Source organism: Haliotis asinina, chromosome 5 (assembly GCF_037392515.1).
Source record: "Haliotis asinina isolate JCU_RB_2024 chromosome 5, JCU_Hal_asi_v2, whole genome shotgun sequence".
Lineage (NCBI taxonomy): Eukaryota > Metazoa > Mollusca > Gastropoda > Lepetellida > Haliotidae > Haliotis > Haliotis asinina.
The window spans coordinates 73,397,954-73,417,532 of NC_090284.1; the positions used below are offsets into that span (position 1 = coordinate 73,397,954).

The 19,579-nt window shown below is 40.2% G+C and overlaps 1 protein-coding gene across 1 annotated transcript; it reads right to left on the bottom strand.

The window, feature by feature from the left end:
• Positions 1 to 1,166: 1,166 nt before the first annotated feature.
• LOC137284026 (polycystin-1-like protein 2) lies at positions 1,167 to 19,096 on the bottom strand. The gene is made up of 19 exons (XM_067815686.1): positions 19,024 to 19,096; positions 18,240 to 18,541; positions 17,138 to 17,263; positions 13,824 to 13,955; positions 13,488 to 13,584; positions 12,839 to 12,924; positions 11,989 to 12,240; positions 10,923 to 11,394; positions 10,599 to 10,699; positions 9,894 to 10,124; positions 9,345 to 9,515; positions 8,803 to 8,963; positions 7,394 to 8,153; positions 6,967 to 7,114; positions 5,490 to 5,746; positions 4,916 to 5,090; positions 3,964 to 4,641; positions 2,258 to 2,788; positions 1,167 to 1,780 (listed from the first exon to the last, which is right to left on the bottom strand). Exons 1-19 carry the CDS (start codon positions 19,094 to 19,096, stop codon positions 1,587 to 1,589), a joined length of 4,947 nt encoding a protein of 1,648 aa, XP_067671787.1. The 3' UTR covers positions 1,167 to 1,586.
• Between the last annotated feature and the right edge of the window lie 483 nt (positions 19,097 to 19,579).

The following is a 19,579-nucleotide window of genomic DNA, read 5'->3' on the forward strand; positions in this document are numbered from 1 at the left end:
TGTGTCAACCAAGTCAGTGAACCAGACCACCTGATCCCATTAATTGCCACTGAAGACAAGCATGGGTTACTGAAGGCCAGTTCTAACCTGGAACTTCATGAATCATTTGCAGAAGATGGCAGTGTGGATGATGTAATGAATGTTGTCTAGTTGTACTTTGAGGATGGGTAATTGGAGGTGACTTTCTGTTTTCATGGTAAACTTGTTTCTTTGGTGTTTTAGGTTGAGGAGGTCCAGTAGTGCTTCGGGGTCCTGGCCTGGTCTACAATGATCAACATTTCACCCTCTCTTCTCTACCAACATGATGGTTGGAAGGGGAAAATATAAATGTAGCTTCTTCAAAGTTAGTCATGAATACTTCAGCAATTTAAGGGGACAAAGGGAACCCATTGGGAGGCCATGAATCTACTGGCAGATCTTGCCATTCCATGTGTTGTATGAGTTGATGTAACTGGAGACGGTTAACTGTATGATGCAGTCCATAGAGAGGGATGTGTCAAATCTATTGGATTTGAAGACTTCTTGCAGAGGTATGTTGACTGGAAAGGCCAACTATGTCACAGCTTACAGTCCAGCTTGTGGAGGACTATAAGACTGTTGTCAAAGGTTCTGAAGTCACTATATCCAGGACAGCAGGTTTGGCTTGTGTCCTCTTGGTGGGTGTTGGCATGACTTGAGGAGTTCAGATAAGAGCTGCTGCTTAGATTGACAACAGTTTTGGATGTAATGTGGCTGGTATTCCTCCTAAACTAGGTTGGTCATTTGTTTTTTGACTTCAGCTCAGAGAATGTGTGCGTGTAGTTTTGGTCTCTTCCTGATATGTGTGGCTTTTTTCTTTTTGATCATGTTAATAAATGGTGACAATGCTCTTGTGTTCTAAAGCACCCTGTACATGAACCTTGTGACTACTGGTTTGTTGTATGAGGATCCTGACCCTTTCCTTTGATGTAGTTGCATTGTAGGAAATGTGACTTCAGACATCTGGACTATTGTGATACCTGATTATATACAGGCCAGTGTCATATAGTCGCTGAGTGAGTCATTAAACAACAACACTTATAAAGATAGGTTTCCTGTAGACACAGCATAGGAAACAAACACACCCATGATAAGGAATTAGCCATATTTTGATTTCAATGACAATGAAAATATCTTAATATCAAACATCAGTAGACAGTTTCCTTTAATGATACTCATAACAGCACATGTACCAGAGTTTCTTATCACAGTCTTGCTGAGATTGACACCTTGTCAATACGTTGTCTAAGCACATAATACACAACAAAAATAACATGAATATATTGCACAATATTATCAGTACCATTAACACAGAACATCACGCTCTTAACCACAGTATAAGCAGTGAACATTTTCGGCAAGGCGGTTACAATGGATTGTCATTCTTTTGGACATAATGTATTTATATCTTTTGTTTGTCTAAGTAAATGCTCCAGGTGATTTACGTGACGTTCCAAGTAATGATAAATCTTTTAAGCAAATTATTGTCAGGTACAAGAAATAAATTTCTTCTAAACATGCGCAAACACTCGTATCTGAAGATTAGAAATGCGTACATTTGGTAGTTATTATATATCATACAGATGGGCCTTTGTGGATTTCTGATAGTATAGATCAGTGGAGTTGGGTGGTAGGGACATCCAGTAGTCGTCTCCCTCTAGTGGTTCTGGGGAGAAACGGTCAAGATCATTCTCAGCGGCCAGCCAACGTTCCACGGGTACTTTTTTGGTCTCAGCTACAACCTTCGCTTTCTTTTTTACACCTGAAGAAAATAACAGTGCACAAAACAAATCTTGACAGCTCAAAAACCGTGCCCTTATTTGGACTTTTACAGGAATGATAATGGGCCATTAATGCTAGGCGTGTCACAAATGTTCACTTTCAAACTATTTTCTCCAAATTTACATACAGTCGATTGACGGACTGTTGATTGACAGACACTGAACTATTTTCACAAGCCAGTTACAAATGCCAGTGTATATTGAATAGGGATTTATCGAATTAACAATAATCATGAGATCTTTCATGGTACATAAAACCGGTTCTGTTAATATATCAAGTGTATCTCACATAGATGTGTAACCTTATGAAACGTTGAGTGGTCTTTTTAATTTCACCATGCTAAATTCCGGTTATTGAAATGGCACCTGTCGTGTCTGGAATGTTTATATAACCGCACATGTCATGGTACATTTATCCTCAAAAGCAGAGGCTAATACGTCAAATTCGAAAGGCCTACCATGCGATGCTGGTGACAAGCCGATAATTCTCTTTAATTCACTATACATGAATTCCGCCATCTGTGGGTCATCGGGACAACAACGCGCGTCCAGTCTGACCCCCGTGAAGACTTCGTTGAGGATACTCAATAGCATGTTGATGAGGATGAAGACGACAACGAGGACGAAGGTAAAAAGGAAGAGTGGTCCGAGGATGCTGTTAGCCATGATTACTTCCTCAACGTTCACCTTCATTAACAGCATGGAGAACAATGTCTCCATGCTGGTAACGAATGAATAGTATTCGCTGCTCAGCGGGCCAAACACCAGGTATGCAAACTGCGTGAAGGCGACAAATACGAGGCTGAAGATGATGAGAAAGTTGACGATTGGACCAATTGACCTTTTCAGTGTTGTGCTCAGTTGAGTGATCTTGGTATTGAATCGGATGAGACGAAGTAGTTTCAGCATGGCGACAAAGAGCAGGAATCCTTGCATGCAGGTGAACACATCATCCCACAGAACAATACGCTGAAAGTTGACGAACTCCCCTGGGAATGGAAACATACAATAAGGGCCAGGTTAAACATCTTGACGCCACAAACTACCTCGTGTAACTACAGACTGATCGTTACGCTCAGAGAGGAAACATGTCCTTACATCTATACATACGAGGGGGGTCAGAAAGTTTGTAGAACACACCACCTAAAGTTGTAGAACTGCAATGCTGCAAATAGTACTGCATATATTGATCGTGCAATATCCGTGAAAGAACACCTCTCAACAAGCCAGTCTAAACTTATCCGCGGTACTTTTCGTTACACTCCACCACTGAGACTAACAAAACCTTATGGGAGGTCGCGTCAGATAACCTTTGAGATTGACCAATCAGAACACAGTTTACCAAATCGCGAAAGTGCACATTCGCACATCCCTTATGAACTTTTTATCTCGAAAAGGTTCGTACCCGAACGATTCCGATTGCTATTTAGCGTACGGTCGCTTCCGGGTGATGCTCACGGCGTACGTACTGCCATGACAACAGTGAGTAAACAGTCGCTGAAAATAGTGTTTTGACAATATTCAAGGATGTAGTTGCGGAAATATTACCAAATGGTAACCATGTCAACAGAAACCCTAAAGCGTATATACTGCAGGTCAAATAACTTTGTTATATGCCGATTTTTGTTTGTGGAGAGATCTGTGTCTGTAACCTGAATGTTTTGAAAGTCCCTCCGATCCCTAAATAGTAGCTGTTGTCTGATTGGTTAAGTCTATTTAACAGTCTTGCATTTGATTGGACCGTCATTGGTAGCTCAAAGGTTACCTGACGCGACCTTCTACTAGGTTTTGTTAGACTCAGTGGCAGAGTGTAACGAAATACACTGAGACGAAGTTTACTTAGACTGCTTTACAAGCACTATTACTATTGTGATAACTATGAAATAAACTCCAAAACGTTTTTTCAGTTTGCATGAGTACCTCAGACCAGTCAAATATATACACATTGTCAGTAGTTAAACTGCCGGGATTTCAACATTTGGACCCTCTGCCAATCGTCGTGACTAAGACAGTTTATTCTGTCAAGATGGCCATAATAAATTCAAAGACAAGGATTCAAAATTTGAAAAATGTGTTAATGTACAACTTAATTCCTGGAATTACTCGGCAACTCGACGTGAAATGAATTAAAGGCGCATACATTGACCAATTTATTTCTACTAACCTGGGTGTCCTTGAAAGTCAGAGAGTGTTAGAGATGTTATTACAAAGTGCATTCCATAGAAAGCACAACAGAGTATAGCGGCTGTCACATTCAAGAACTCTATGACGTTCCAGAAGTCTTGCAGGTACTTTCTCCCTCTCAACTTCATCTGTTGAACAAGCCTCACGATGAAATACATCGTAAATGCAACGAATATAAGATCCGTCACCACCATGAATAGAGCGCTCGGTCCCACATACCTATACAGTCGCAGCGGTGAGACATGCGCATAGCCTATAACACTTCCGGTAGGAGGAAATTCAAGCACGAGTGATATAGCACAGAATAGATTGACATACGGGTTGTATACATTAGCTTCGAGAATAACTGCCCTGGTCTGACGGTCCAACCAGCGGTTTTCCTTCAAGTCCATCAGCATATTTGTTGCTGTCTTGTCATCGTTGCCAAGTACAGCGACGTAGCCACCTCCGCCGTATGTTGCAAAATACCCAGCTAATGGGATGCCGTTCAGTTTTGAGACTCCCTGATAGTGCCAGGGCTCACCTAGGTTGTTTACTATGGATGTGTTTAATGGAGTCCAGCTGACGTTATAGCTTCTGTCATCATAGTTTGTCCATCCATATTCCGCGATGCATGTTGTTATGAGACGATTCAAAGGTGAATGTGGTGTGCATGAATCTGAAAAAATATGTATAATATGTGTGAAACAACAACTTAACGCAAAAGGCCCTACGCAAATTAGAACATCTTTAGTAACTTCTGGTAACATCATTTCTGATACATATTATTTCACCACATGGTTGAATGCTTTTATGTATCATTTAAATCACTGCTACAGGTACAGCGAATCACTGCACATACACTGACACTGTGTCAGATAACTGAAAGGCCATTGGAATGTACTGTCGAATGCGAATGTAATATTGTCAAATAAAGGAGGGCACCCCCTTACCTTCCAGGGCTCGAGCTTGTCTAAGTCGGGGCGGCCCAACCCTGTAGTGCACATGGTTACCAAGGAAAGACCGCTCATTGTTCGTAACATTGTCACCATTGAAGGTGGTCTTCAGATACAGGGCTGGAACCAGGCGGTCGACTGACCACGCCCAAAACTCCTCAAAGGACGACACCTATGAAAATACATACACTGTTATACTTGATCACTTCCTTAGCAGCTGCAAGTGTACCATAGAGCTACCAATGTTATGAACATATTTACATCAGTACATATAGCGTTCTGAGTGGAGCGTTATGCGTTGAGCCCATTTGTGCGTCGGGATCTGCTGACTTCGTATAGTGATTAACGATCTGTGCCATTTCGGGCTTTCTTCCCATCTAAATCCATGATATACGAGGTTCACAGACAACACTCAATCATTCACATGACTGGACTAGGAACGATTTGCTCATTACTATATATTCCATAAACAAAACTGTATAAATGTCACGAAACTCCAGACACATTAATACTACGATTCATATGTGACTAGTTCTTGTCAGAGAGAGATATTGTGCTCGTATCTACTTACCCCTTCTAACCCTTTGATGTGACTTGTGCCAACTAAGTGTATGTCCTTGACCATCATGTTGCGAATGTTGGCCACTGTGTGGAAGGACTTCTCATCTCTGTTCTCGTAACAAATGATGGCCACAATGACCAGATAGAACACATAACTCCCGATATCCTTGATGATTTCTATCATGCGATTCTGTTTCTTTCTGTATTCCCTGGCGCTAGATACACTGGAGAAGTCGGGGGGCTTTTCGACGTAAGGCCTACGATGTGCTAAAACAGATAAATCATATCAGATGATGCATGGCGTATTCCAGTAGAGTTGTACAAGGTCTCGGTGATGTCTACACACAATGTCATCAACAAGAATTGAATATCGAAATGAATATGAAAAACAACAATATCCACATTCCAAACCTTGAATGCGAAACATTGCAGCAGGTTTTGTTATGTTTCAGTATTGATTTATTATCCTGTTAGCCCTTCAGATAAGCGGGCGAGTGAATGAGCCTTTAGCAGTATTACAGCAATATCACGGCGTGGGACACTTGAAATCTATATCACACACTGCATCCACGTGGAGAATAGAACCTGGGTCTTCAGCATGACTAGCGAACGCTTTAACCTTTAGGCTGTCCAACCGCCTCTCAGGTAAACGAACAGGTGAAAGTTGGGTGAAAAAACCCAACCCAACATTAATATATACGGTTTCAAATTGTGTTGGGTTAGGCAGTGGTGTGTATGCATACATTGTAAACAGTTCACGGAACTATCATGTGGAACTATAGACGATTCACACTTGAGAAATGCCCAACACGATATCGAAATAGCATTTTGATGCAATGATCACAAGAAAAGGTGTCCTTTCAGTTTGAGTTTAATGATATCCATACACCGATGACTTTGCCACAACTAGTTACTTTTAGTCGGGTATATTTTACGTATGGAACAGTTCGCATTAAAACATCACGTGGACATACATCCATGACTACAAAAATATCACTATAAACGACGCATGTCATGGTACCAATATCACCCTTGTTGCTGTAAGATTGGTTGGTGAGATTTTCCTATCAGTACACCATTGCCTTGTACAGATTTGCGCATGAAATAAGGACTGTTTGGTACAGGCGGAATCCTAAATTCAATCCAAACACTTGACTATTTCATATCACGTGATTCACAAACATACAAGAATTTGCCAGGCGGACGTCTGGCGAGGCTATTACGATGTCCTTCATTGTTAGATTGGATTCAGTTTCGATTAAGTACCCTCGTAAGCCCCACGGAAGTCAATAATTTAGACTTTGCTCTGTGGAAGCGTTATAGTGAACAGTATTGCTGTTCTGTGTAAAGCACTGACTGTAACTTTAGTGTGTAGATTTTACCAGCTTGGACAGTGATCGGTTTAAACTCCATCTAGCATCCCATATGAATGGACCATTTGTCATGTAATGGAACTGATTACATATACGGAAGTTTATTTTATATACCTGGTTTCATTGCAGCTGCATAACTAGAATAGTTCCCTTTTACAGGCTGGCTATGCTGGATTATCTCCCCCTGTAGCTCTCCAGGTGGCGCCTCTTCAATTTCTACTTTTTTAAAGATGAGAGCCAAAACCATTGCAACAGCCAATACCTGTAGAATACAATCATTACATTCTTACGCTCATAACATTAAACTGGAATTTCCACTTCGTGAATATTCAAGTAAACGTGTCTAAACAGGAATGTTTTTTCTACATGTTTTGTGGTGTCTCCTTTTAGATTGCTTAATTGGATAACAGCAGCACTGGACACCATGAATACAATCACACGACTCAAACATGTTCATGAATATCCATCTTTTCAATTTTGAAAATTTCGAATGATAGTTACGAAAATATAAATGAATTCTTGATTATGGGTGGGGCTATACCTTGGCTGGTTGAACAAGCAGTACTGACTCCACGAATGACAGAACGAAACTAGTGAGCCAGCGCGATGACTTGTCAGCTCCCCACTCAAAACTGTACAAGACCGTGAAGAAGGCGGGCGCAGCAATGGACAACGCAACCAAGAACCAGGCTACGTATATCACCCAGTATGGCCAAACACAACACGATTTCTTTGCTTTAGGGGCGTCTCTTACTACTTTTGGAGTATGTTGTTTTTCCATATGCACAGGTTCAACGGTAAATATTCCACCAGAAGACCACATTTTAGAAAGATGCCCTGCTTTGGTCGGTTTGTCAAGATCGTCACTGCTTTTGCTTCTCTTTGGCGGTTTGGGGCTAGCCTTTCTGAAAAGTGTTACAATCAGAAGATTAATGGGCACAACGATCAGGCTCATCATCAGACTCGTAGTCAGCTCCTGAGGCGAGAAGGTGAAGGGGCCGAGATGGACGTCCTGGGTGCCTTGTGACGGCGTTGTCCCATACCACATGGCATTGGCCACCATAGTGGTGAACAACAGCGACAAACAGCAAGACAGCCTCTGGACTCGAGTGAAGGGACTCCAGGTGGGGCGGGATAGTACAGAAAACCACAGATGACCATCAGTGAGGTCTTGTCGAGACTTGAAAGCAAATATGTGACCAAAGGATGCAAGTTCTTCATTCGTAGACACGGGTATGAAGCGTTCTATGAGACCATCATCCTTGTCGACAGCCAGCCAACGATCACACAGAAACACGTACCTGGAACAAAAATAGCAGATGTTATGCTGATGTTTGAAAGGCATAAGTGTGTCTGGGTATATTTTAGTATTTAGGTGGAGACCGGATGTGACATACATAATACTCCTGAAAGAGGTCACATGAGAAGTATTCAATAATACACATCTATATTAGTTTCAACAAACAAAGAAAACCTAACATTGCGTCACTAGACTGTAAGGTCCATATGTTTATTTTCTGTTTTGGTAACTGGCAAGCAGTGCAGGACATGTGATGAGCGGCCTCTGAGGACAAACAAACCCTTTCTTTTCATGCTGGTGGGGCAGGACATAACTTTGGTGAACATTGATTTCAATGATTTGTTGATTAGATTTCTCCATATTTTGCTTTTTTTACAACAGATAAAATTTGCTTCTGAACTACGATCGAAGTTCAAGCTCCACTATTATGTAACGGACACACTGTCAGCTTGATATATTTAAGTAAATTACCAAAGTTGTTATCGTCTTTTATATCAAACGTCGAGTAGTGTGTAATCATTGTGAGTTCAGATACACGTATTATTATAACACTGGCTACAGAACAAATGCGTTGATTTTGTATTCATATAATAACGCAAGAAATGTGCCAAGTAAAACTAGAACTGAAAAGTCCACTTGATGAGTCGTACTTGATATCAGTTTGTATGTCCTTCACAACGACCATGTTGAGATACCAGTCGGAGTCAACCCCCTTCCCAGAGTTGTCATGCCAGATCCTCAAGAACAACAGTGATCCAAGAGATTGGGGCACACTGAGGACATAGCTGTTGACACTGCCTCGGTCGGGTGTCTGAAATAATAATGTGCTGCAAACATTGCAATAAGGTAGCTATGTTCCACAAAATGATGTTTATGTACAGATTAATAAACATGCAATATGTATGAAACTTCAAGGACATTCTTCCAAACCCGATACCATATGTTGTCACATGTATCCATTAAGTCTTGCAGATGGTGAAGTTATTTATTTCAAAACAGATGATGGAGAAAAACATAACATGTCAAAGGCCAATCTGAGGAGTGCTTATGTATTTTGGTAAATATTAAAAAAAACATTAAAAGCAAGCGTTTGAGATATTTGTGAATGTGAGGTGGTACAATTTCTGATCCGATAGACCCAACACTTTTACTCTGATTAGCTGGAATCTGGATCACTGAAGATGACACTCACCCGTTTCTTTTCGTCTTCAAGTGAGCGTATCTCCGTGTCGCCTTGTTCTCCGCCAAGAACCAGATACACCCGGGACTTGGTGCCAGCGTTCCGCCTCATGCCCGTGAACACTGTCACTTGGTAGTGGTACACGTCTGACAGTAGGTTGTCCCTCAGCGGAACCACGCTCCACTAGAGCAGGAAGTTGACAACTATCAGTCTGCGCAACTTTAATCATTGGCAAAAAGACAGTCAATCCGTCGACACACTTATTTACACGTGCGCCCCAGGATGCGTTGAGAAAAGAATAGAAATAACCACAAAGCTTCGTGGATGAGCATTACTTGTAACTAATAGTAATCAATCATTACAATATGCCCCTATGATGCAGCAAAGGAAAGGTCGCAGAAGGTAGAAGGTGCCGAGGAAGATATTTCGCGATTCACAATACATTGACTGAATAATCACATTTTACTGTACTAAACCTCAAATTTCAACCAAACCAGACAGATTTTAAAATGTGATGTTACTTGTGTAGTAAATCTGAACCGAAAACAAACATTTCACTACCTTCTCGACATCCTTTTTGTCGGCTCTTCGGACAAAGAATATCACGAGGAGGTACAGGACGATGACGACAATGATGGTAGAGAAGACGGCAGCATTGTCTGCGAGGTTTGCAAACTTTGCGAACACGGTCTTAAAGTCGATAGTGTTTGGCGGCACGAAGAAACTGGCCCCAAAGGATGTGAGATGGCTTGTCAGGCATTCCACTTTCGTTACATCTGTTCTTTTACCGATCTGGATTATGAATATATAATACACAGAATTAAAACTTCAAAACTGAGCAGGAGAAAGCAGATAATTCACACACTGCATGCAATAATGCAGATTTGGCACAGAAAGCACAAGAGCGGGGGTGCAGCACACCACGTCATTGCGAACAATGCTCTTAAAGTAATTTACATCGGTATGATCATCGATAAGGATACATGCTCATCAAGTGCATCGATGACATGACCCATATGGGGAAATAACATTACTTAAACGGCCTTCACAAACGCACTGCTGAGGTTGTCACACGTCAAACACATGGTGTCAAATTTTCGTGTCATTTGAGCGCAATGTCTCTATCGGTCCGGTCAGGTGACAGTGTGGTTGGCTGTGATTGTTTGTTTGACAACACTTCACACATCAAACTTGAGTTTGACAACACCAAGAGTTTGATGGAAAAAATCATCTAATGTTGCGCAGAGGTTTACTATGAAATCTTACTTTCAATCCATCATGCTTCCAGGTCTTGGAATTTGCATCATAATACTGACATCCAGCCGAGAAGATCGTCACACTGAGCACAGAGGAGGTCTCATTTGTATCTGTACAAGCAAAGCATAAACATGTGTCAGGTGCTTGGTGTGATGTAAGTTTTTTCGGGAAACTACTCAAGTAATGACAACCAAGTACCATCGTCTCTGTTGACCAAATAAATAGAAGCAGAACCCTTTCCACTATTTGAAACATCTTAGAAAAGCACTTCCCACTCTACTATGAACACGTGTTCATATCAAAATAGCCAAGCCAGGGAATGAGAGTACTCACCGTGTAAGGGAATAATTCCAATATACACTGATGGATTCACGTCCTGGCCTTTCTCCACTTCACTGTAACTGGAAAATGATGCAACGCTGAACGACAAAGCCCACTGTTCACCAGCTTCGTCTTCCAATGGCAGCGTTCCATTAATCTCATTACTCTGATTTGTTGGTATAGAGTCATAGCTAATAAAGTATGCAAAAGAAGCGTTTTGGGCATCTTCAGGCTTGAACTGAAGGGCAACAACAACATCTGCTCTTTCTAGAGCAATCTTGAAGTAAAATGGATCTCCTGTGTAGTTTTCAGCTATATCTATTGTATTAGTGGTCAAGTCACTTGTTGGGTACACAAATATACTGATGGCATCTGAAAGTTGGCTGATGTCTATCTCGTTGCCATGGTTATACAAGGTGACAGATGTTGTACGTGTCTGGATGCTGTCGGCATCATCTACCTGTAGTTTGCTGGATTCCATCACCTTAACGAAAGAATCCAAATAGTGAATCAACACAAATAAATTAACTCACACATCACTGCAGCACACTGAATTGAGAGAATTGTATATTCATTTATTAATTACACAAAACGTTTGTGAGCACTGGTAATATTGACACTTTCTGATTTAATAACAAGCCCCAAAAGTAACCATCAAATGATATTGTTTGGCAGATAAATAATGAGTTTATTAAATCGTACCTTCAGGGTTGCACAAGACGATACTACACATAGTATTATGAAGCATTATCATGACAAAATGACGCAATCATCATAAGTAACAGAAAATACGAGATAACGGTGACGTTTTTGTGAAGTGAATTTAAAATTCTTGTAAGCACATAGCTTTTTTTTAGAAATAACTCAACAGGTATTTTGAAAAGATGTCAACATGGGTCACGGATAAATATTAATAGTATAATATTATGCTTCCTATCAGTCACTGAAATAAATTTGAAAAAAACCCACGAATGATGAATTTTTTAAATCACAAATTCTAAACTTCACATCAAATGCTCGGATGTGATGCCTTGAACCGACGGATGGAACAACCATTACTAACGCCTCTTCCACCTACCTCCACATCTACACTCGCGGCACCAGCACTCAGCAATGCCGCAGTCATGTCGGGGAACACTACTGCCTGTTTCTCAGATCCCAGGCCGCTAGAGGAGTTTGACAAACGTGATGCCATTGTCCGCTGCACCTTGTAGCTGAGATCGCCATTGGTGCTGGTAATAACGGTTGCTTTCTCACCAGCAACGCTTCCTTTTAAGAGCATCTTGACCAAGGGTTCCCTTGATTCGAACACAGACTGGGTCGAAGCAGCCTGAAGAAGAGGTTGAAGGCGAACATATGTGAGTTTGCTTGCCAGTAAAATGTTATTGCCACTGGCTAAAATGTAATTCGTTCAGTGGAATCCAGATTCCAGTTCAACATTGTGCAACAATAGAATTCTCAATCAACTAGTATCATTTATCTCTTGAAATAAGCAAATTCCTGTTCAGGACAAGATTTGCCATGTTCCTTCAGTCAGGTCATTCTTTATTTTACACTTTCCAAAAAACACATAAATACAGTTTAGTGCTTAAACGTACAGTGATCACTCTGTCACGCATATATAAAATACACTAAACAGCTGTTTAGTCGTCACCTCTGACGGTCAAGCGAAAAGACAAGCGGGAAGTAGGATACCATACGTTTTATAGGTTGTGCAATCCGGATCGCAATCATGGCATTCATTAGGTACGATTCATGATCTAGTTTCAGCTAAAACACAGAGAGTCTACAGACGTCTGGTTGTCTCAGGGTTTCTCAGTATGAAGAATGACTACGGGACAGGTGTCTACGTCAGTTATCCCAAAGGTGTTGCTCATAGCTCTTAACCAGTGAACAGCCCGCTTATTACACATTAGGATAATATGTACCAGGGTCTTCTTGCTCTCGCAGTCAGTCTCACACGAGGAGTTGAATTTGTTAGACAGCATCAGATCAATAAACGATTCACATAGTCCTGAAATGTGACAGGTATTTGTTATATTCGATAAGTTTAACGGCCAACTAAAAGTATCATTTTGCTATATTTGAATGAGCACCACACAAATAATCAACACAGAGAAAAGGTATTCTTTCATAGTGACAGTTATTTGTTATCTAATTCAAATTACAAAAGTCTAACATTCAGCATATTCTCTGTAAGATTCAAGCGTGTGAAAGATGTATCAACAAATATCATTGCCAACTGCTATTGCTGTCATGTATATTATATTGCCCGTTTAATATTGCACCAATACAAATAAATGTACAATTATACCCCTATTCTACATGACCTATACTACTGATAACATGCACGATGGTACACAAACTGGCATCGGAATGACATAGGTCAAAGGGAAGGAATCTAGGATCTGGACCACAGACAGGCTTTTGACTCCGAACTTGGTCTTTTGTGTTCATTTTTTCGTGTAATGTGACGGACACGTTTACCTTCACCACCTTTCGCTTATCAGCTAACAGCATATGTACAGACACCAGGAGCAGGAAACTGTCAAATGAAAGTTAACCACATTAACGCACCTTTTGCCACTCTCTGTTGTGTGACAGAGTCGCTCGACTCATTGAAGATGCTGTCTAGAGAACCGAGGAGTGTTCTGTACACATGGACCGCCTCTTTCTGGAAAACAAACATCGATTATAGGCCATGGTTGGACAGTCTGCTGTCACATGAATATTCGTTACATTTAAACTGGTTTGATAACCTGATACTCATTCAAATTAATTAAAACCATAAGAAAATTCATTAAGAAATCCTTAGCGCCACCTACATTGCACCTATTCGGAATGTTTTAAAAAAGACCATTCGCATAAAAATCGCGTATGTTATAACACTATATGGAATCCATGTGGTCTTACTTTAGAAGTGACCGAGAGTTCATCCGGCTTCTGAGTGGCTTCCTTCAAGATGTCCGACATGAGTTCCACTTGAGAGGGAGTCTCCACCCAGTCGGCATGTGCCGATACGTGACTCACCACATTCTCCCGCATCTGTTGTCAAATACATAGTTGGATATATCAGAGACTGGGCACCTGTTGTCAGGACCGCTTTTTAAATCGAATGTGATCAGTGAAAGACTAAGCGGTTACATGGTCGGTTCAATCGTCTCCATATATATTTATTTTACATACTGGCAAAGAGATCAAATCGAACTAAATCTAGACGATATTTATAAATTGAAGTGTTAAATGTGGTATTCGAAGCTGTGATGTTTCAATCGAAATTAAACAACTAAAGCATTTGTGTTAACGCATAAACGCATCGCGCATCAAAATAATCAGTTACTTAACAAATATATCCTTACATCACAAGGACTGACAACACATGAAAGATTCGTACATCACGACAAGTACAAGACCCACATCAAAGACGGAAGCGGTTAGAGATATAGAATTCACAGTTGTTTAAAATATATCACAGCTAGGCGGCTTTCACAAGTGAGGACATTGATATCTACCAGGTTCAAATGTCCGTCGTCTTTCCTTTGGATTAGATCAGTCGTCACGTTCAAGTAGTAGCAAATGACATTGCTATGTTTCGTGGCTGTCCAGTCAACGTCCATGTTATTGGGGGCCTGTGATACAAATCTATTTTGTTCCATCAATTTTCTGTTTTGTTGAATGAAATCATGTACAGGATCTCCTGTTTGTCAGGATCTCCTGGTTGTGATATGTTGTCTGGCTTTGATCTAAAGAAAGGATAAGCTACCATGTAACATTTACGTTATGTTTCTTGTTCTGTGAGTTGTCTAATGAGAGATTAAGATATCTGAGTGTATGATATCACATAAAATATATGAAAAAAACCCAAGACCACCCACACCCATGTCACATTCGGATTCATACTAAGATTTCATGCAGGACAAAATGTTGTTGCAAAGTTTGCAATAAGTATATTTAAATCGATGTTAAATAAGTAGAGGTTTTCGCTATTACTTCACATTCTCATATTATCGGCATCTCGCTTTGGTGAAGCTGATTGCGGCAAGAAACAGTTTGACTTCCTGCGCTCCAGCTCATTCGTAACTACTCGTCTCTTTCCGTGACGTACAAGAAGACCCCTTCCGGCTTGCCGGAATGACACGAGTAGACACAAATGCGCTTCAGCCCTGTCGTTATGATGTTACGGTATGTTGACATCAGTAACTTCAGCAAATGTTAAAAAAAGTGAATCTCCTGACATGTGTATCCATTCTTGTCACCCGAGTTTCCTTCACGCCGTATTTTGATAGATGTTGATGTACGTTATGGTCGGTTACGTTCATGAATTATTTCACCCAAATTAATACAAAACAATGCTAAAAGAATATCTTGTGCTAACAGCCATACGTCCCGAGATCGAATGAATACATTTTATAACCAGATATTTCATATGTGAAATAACTGTATTGAATTGCGTTAATTCATTACAATGTTTTGATGGTGTTAGGTGTTCGTAGTTAATGTCTCTGGACTGGGGCAATCTCAAAGGCAGGTAGCCTTGTGTCATCCAGTTACCCATCTACACAGCTGTAACTGTCGGTAAATAGCGCCCACTATACTTGATACCAGCTCACCCAAAGGAATGCGTCGCAATGTGTTAAGGAAGATGCTGCAAGCTCTAGCGAACATTGAACAAGCACCGCTACATCTATGCACCAAAGCGTACGATGATTGTCCACGTCTACATTGTAGACACTACTGACTACCTGTACAGTCACGGTTACAGATGAGTTAGTGTTGCTGCTCAGCTGAAATACAATCGTGCTCAGAACATGAACAAAACATGCCCAGAATGTGAACGAAAGTATAATAAGCTATGCCGAACTCTGCACTGGTACCTCCTTCTAGTTCATTCTACATTATACATTCATCAAAATCCGGATATTTCTGGTTTCATCTCGTTCTTAAATATATGGTATCTTTTGTTTTCTTCCCACACGTATTTTTTTGTCATACTGGCATAAATCTTCCTTTTAGGTTTCATAAAGAGTACTTTCGTATACTCTTTCATATAATGAATGGACTTGTCACATTTCAGTTAAGGACAGTAGCAAAATTACACGTATTGAGGGAATACCGCATTAGCAGAAGTTGTAGATATATATCAGTAATGCTACTTTCAGTGCACGGGCGGGTCATAAAAAATACCCTATAACTCTTTGTTGTACCTGAAAAGGAACAAACTTAGGAAAGTCAGAAACTGAAAGAAAAATGTTAGCATACGCCATGATGGTGCTTATTGATCATTTCAACACACATTATAGTTTAATTGTGGTCATACGCCATGATGGTGCTTATTGATCATTTAAACACACATTACAGTTTAATTGTGGTCATACGCCATGATGGTGCTTATTGATCATTTAAACACACATTACAGTTTAATTTTGGTCATGCGACACAGTGATATTGCTGCAGGAACTGAAGATCCTAGTCAGGCATAGAAGATGTTTTATCATCACGCAGAAAAAGAGTGATGTGGTACTTAATTATATAGCCACATAAACCTGCAGACATACATTTACAACGAGGGTGTGCTTTATTGGTCTGGTACAGATATGCTATATCATTAGGATACAATTTTGTGATCAGCAATGTCTTTAAATCTGCAAGAACGCTATTTCAACATTGTTAAAACTATCACTGCTTCCGGTCACTAAAGCTTTTCTCTATTCAACAAGCTATAAATATTTCTTATAGAGATAGTGGACCCTTCACTTTCCTTACTTGAGTTATCCTATGTAAACCTGTATGCAGTTCAGTTATAGGTCATGATTTCATATTCGAGCTACTTTTCATTTGCCAGTTGCCACATTTCGCAGTTCTATTAGTGCACATTCTAATTAATTCTTTTCTTTATCTTTGCTTAAATGAATGAAATGGCGACCTTTTCTACTTTTCATGATGTCACGTAGATATGATATGGAGGTCTAAGTAATCTTTGTGCAGCAATAAATGAATAGTTATTTTGTTTGATGGGTAGTAATCAATTAACATGTCCCCCTTAGCAGTTTAGTGTGCACAGAGTAGCTTGTAACGGAAAGATATGGAACTAACCAGTCTTTCAGTGACTGCTTTTGAAATATCTCTAATGCTGTAGGTGGACATGTGTTAGTTAACTGAGCGTAGCCAACAGCATGAACCTATCGTGATAAAAACATAGTCACCCACGAACAATATACGACTCTCACCTCATCAAGACGATCTATGACGCCCATGTTTATGAGCAAAAGAGCGGATACGTCTTTCTCAGCTTCAAATCTTGCATAGCTGTCGTCGTCGTAGACTTTGGATACAAATTCACGGCTTGGAATTACCTGGGATGTTGACATTCACTCAGTTATATCCAATCGTGCTTTCTTCAAAATATGTCATATAAACGATAGATTGATCTGAGCAAAAGGATCAGCACCTTAGTACTCAAATGAATAACTGAATGAATACATATTCTCAAATGAATGAATGAATGAATGAATGAACACACACACTTACATGAACATTCATTCACGCTTTCATTCATTCAGTCATCTGAGCACTGAGTTGCTCATCCTTGATGTGCTGTGACATAGTTAAAATGATAAGCTCCACAACATCTACCCTTCGAACGAGTTATAAAATTATTACCAAATCGATTCTGATCTTGGAAGTATATATCCTCCATAACAAGGAGGTTTATAACGTCATTTTCGCATACGGCCAATATCATTTATATCACACATGTGGAAAGGAGTGCAAAAATGAACTCACCTATTCCTTCCATACGTATTGCATAACATTATTGTAAGGTAAGTCGTCCATATGAACCCAAGGAATGTCAAGCAATGATTGATTGTCTTTACATGTGAAGGGAAGTTTATTGATCGATGCCTGTCACATCCCCTTTAACCAGGGGCAGTAAAACCTTCTCATATAAACCAAGTAACCAAAAGAGTACTTGTAACTTATATCACAGAAAATACATGCCTTCTTCACTATTCCGGATGAAATAGTCTTGGCTTAAACATACGTTATCTTGCATGGAACATCTGCGCTAGTTGTTTAAATAAACCGTGTTGTTTCAGTGCAAATGCTAAAGATTCACATGTCTCCAAGATGGCAACAACACTAAATGGATGCCCTTTATACAAGAATAACGCCGTTATTCATAAAGTCCCTTGCATATATGAAAGTTCTGTGGTGTTCGTGACAATGAGTCCATGAGGCAGGAACGTATGCTGTGGAGACAATGAACTACATTCCCTTGAACTACAGGTCGAGTTTACAAAAAGTTCGAACAAACTAAGACCAACGAACCTTGATGGAAAGCGTCGTGTAATTTGTAGCTCCGCTGCTGTCTGCCACTTCAACATAAAGGTCAATATAATGGTCCTCTTCAGCTAGTCCAGTACGGAACATCACTTCCGGCGTGTGCACATTGGTGCCAGTAACCTCGTAGAATACATGGGGTCTTGATGTCAAACCTCGCTCTCGATAGGAGAATTTGAATGTCAGCGGTTCCTTGTACCGGCTGTCCTCCACTGGGTCTGGCACTGTCCGGTCTCCTTCATCCAACCAATTTTGGCAGTAAATCACAAATTTTGTCTTGAACTCCATGCCTGAAAATACGGTTGTGAAACAGTTTCACACAGTGTTTTGTAGTCAGATTAGACAGTAATCTGAAATGGCCTGTGTAAAATTCACTGTAAAATGACATTACTTGTCATGGGATTCAAATTTTTGCACCATTTCTAATCCACTTTTGTTAATTACTTGGTTGTTTGACGCCGTATGTTTGCTAAAGGGGGATACGATGGTGCCAACCAAATCAGCCGTTAATCGAATCTTCCGAATATGACGGGTTGCTGAAGACCAGTTCTAGCCAGGATCAGTCAAAAGTGTGTAAAATAGATAAAATTACCATTTATAGACCATAAAACAGACAAACTGTGGAAGCAATGTCGGTAACAACTGTATGACATTCAGCTCTTTACTATCACGAATAAATCATTTCATAGTGTGCACCTTGGGTTTGCATTGGATTTAAGCCTGTGATAATAGATTAGGCTCAGTTATTGTGACAATTTGAATGGTGACTGACCCAACTGTTTATCAGTGTAGCAGAGTCCGCCATAAGGTGGGAAGTTGATGCTGATGTCCCTCTCGGTGATCATGGCCTCATAAGTCAGCCGGAGACGGTAGTCAACTCCAGGAACTAGATGTTTCGGGTTCAGTGCCAAGTTGGGACCCTCGAAACCTGTACATATCACGATTGTAACGATGTGAAATATTAACGTTTTAGTTGACTTAGTTGAAATGCTGTTAATAGCACATGCGGGTAACAATAGAACAGACAGAGAGGTAGGTAATACAGAAGAAACATCATTATGAAACCAAGGACGACCATCCAAGATGGTGTTAGACTAAAATATTGACATTGATATGAAACGAGCCAGAGTGAACTTGTGTGTAGTTTCATCAAGTTCATACCAAAACATAAGTCTCATTAACCTATCCAGACACTGACCTACTTTTCAGCCGATCCGAATTTTCTCGTGTGAAAGTGTAAATCGACACTTCAAACAATTCTAGTTAAACTGAATTTCAGTTCCTTGTTTCATAAGAAAATGATATATGTAAATGAATTGCAATTATAA

What these genes read in the sequence shown, in the direction of transcription:
- LOC137284026 (XM_067815686.1), bottom strand. Translation starts at nt 19,096, where the DNA reads ATGATCACCGAGAGGGACATCAGCATCAACTTCCCACCTTATGGCGGA. An exon ending in CTACACTGATAAACAGTTGG is followed by an intron (nt 18,542 to 19,023) that starts GTCAGTCACCAT and finishes CCGTATTTTCAG; the next exon opens with GCATGGAGTTCAAGACAAAA. An exon ending in ACAACAGAGAGTGGCAAAAG is followed by an intron (nt 12,925 to 13,487) that starts GTGCGTTAATGT and finishes GTCACATTTCAG; the next exon opens with GACTATGTGAATCGTTTATT.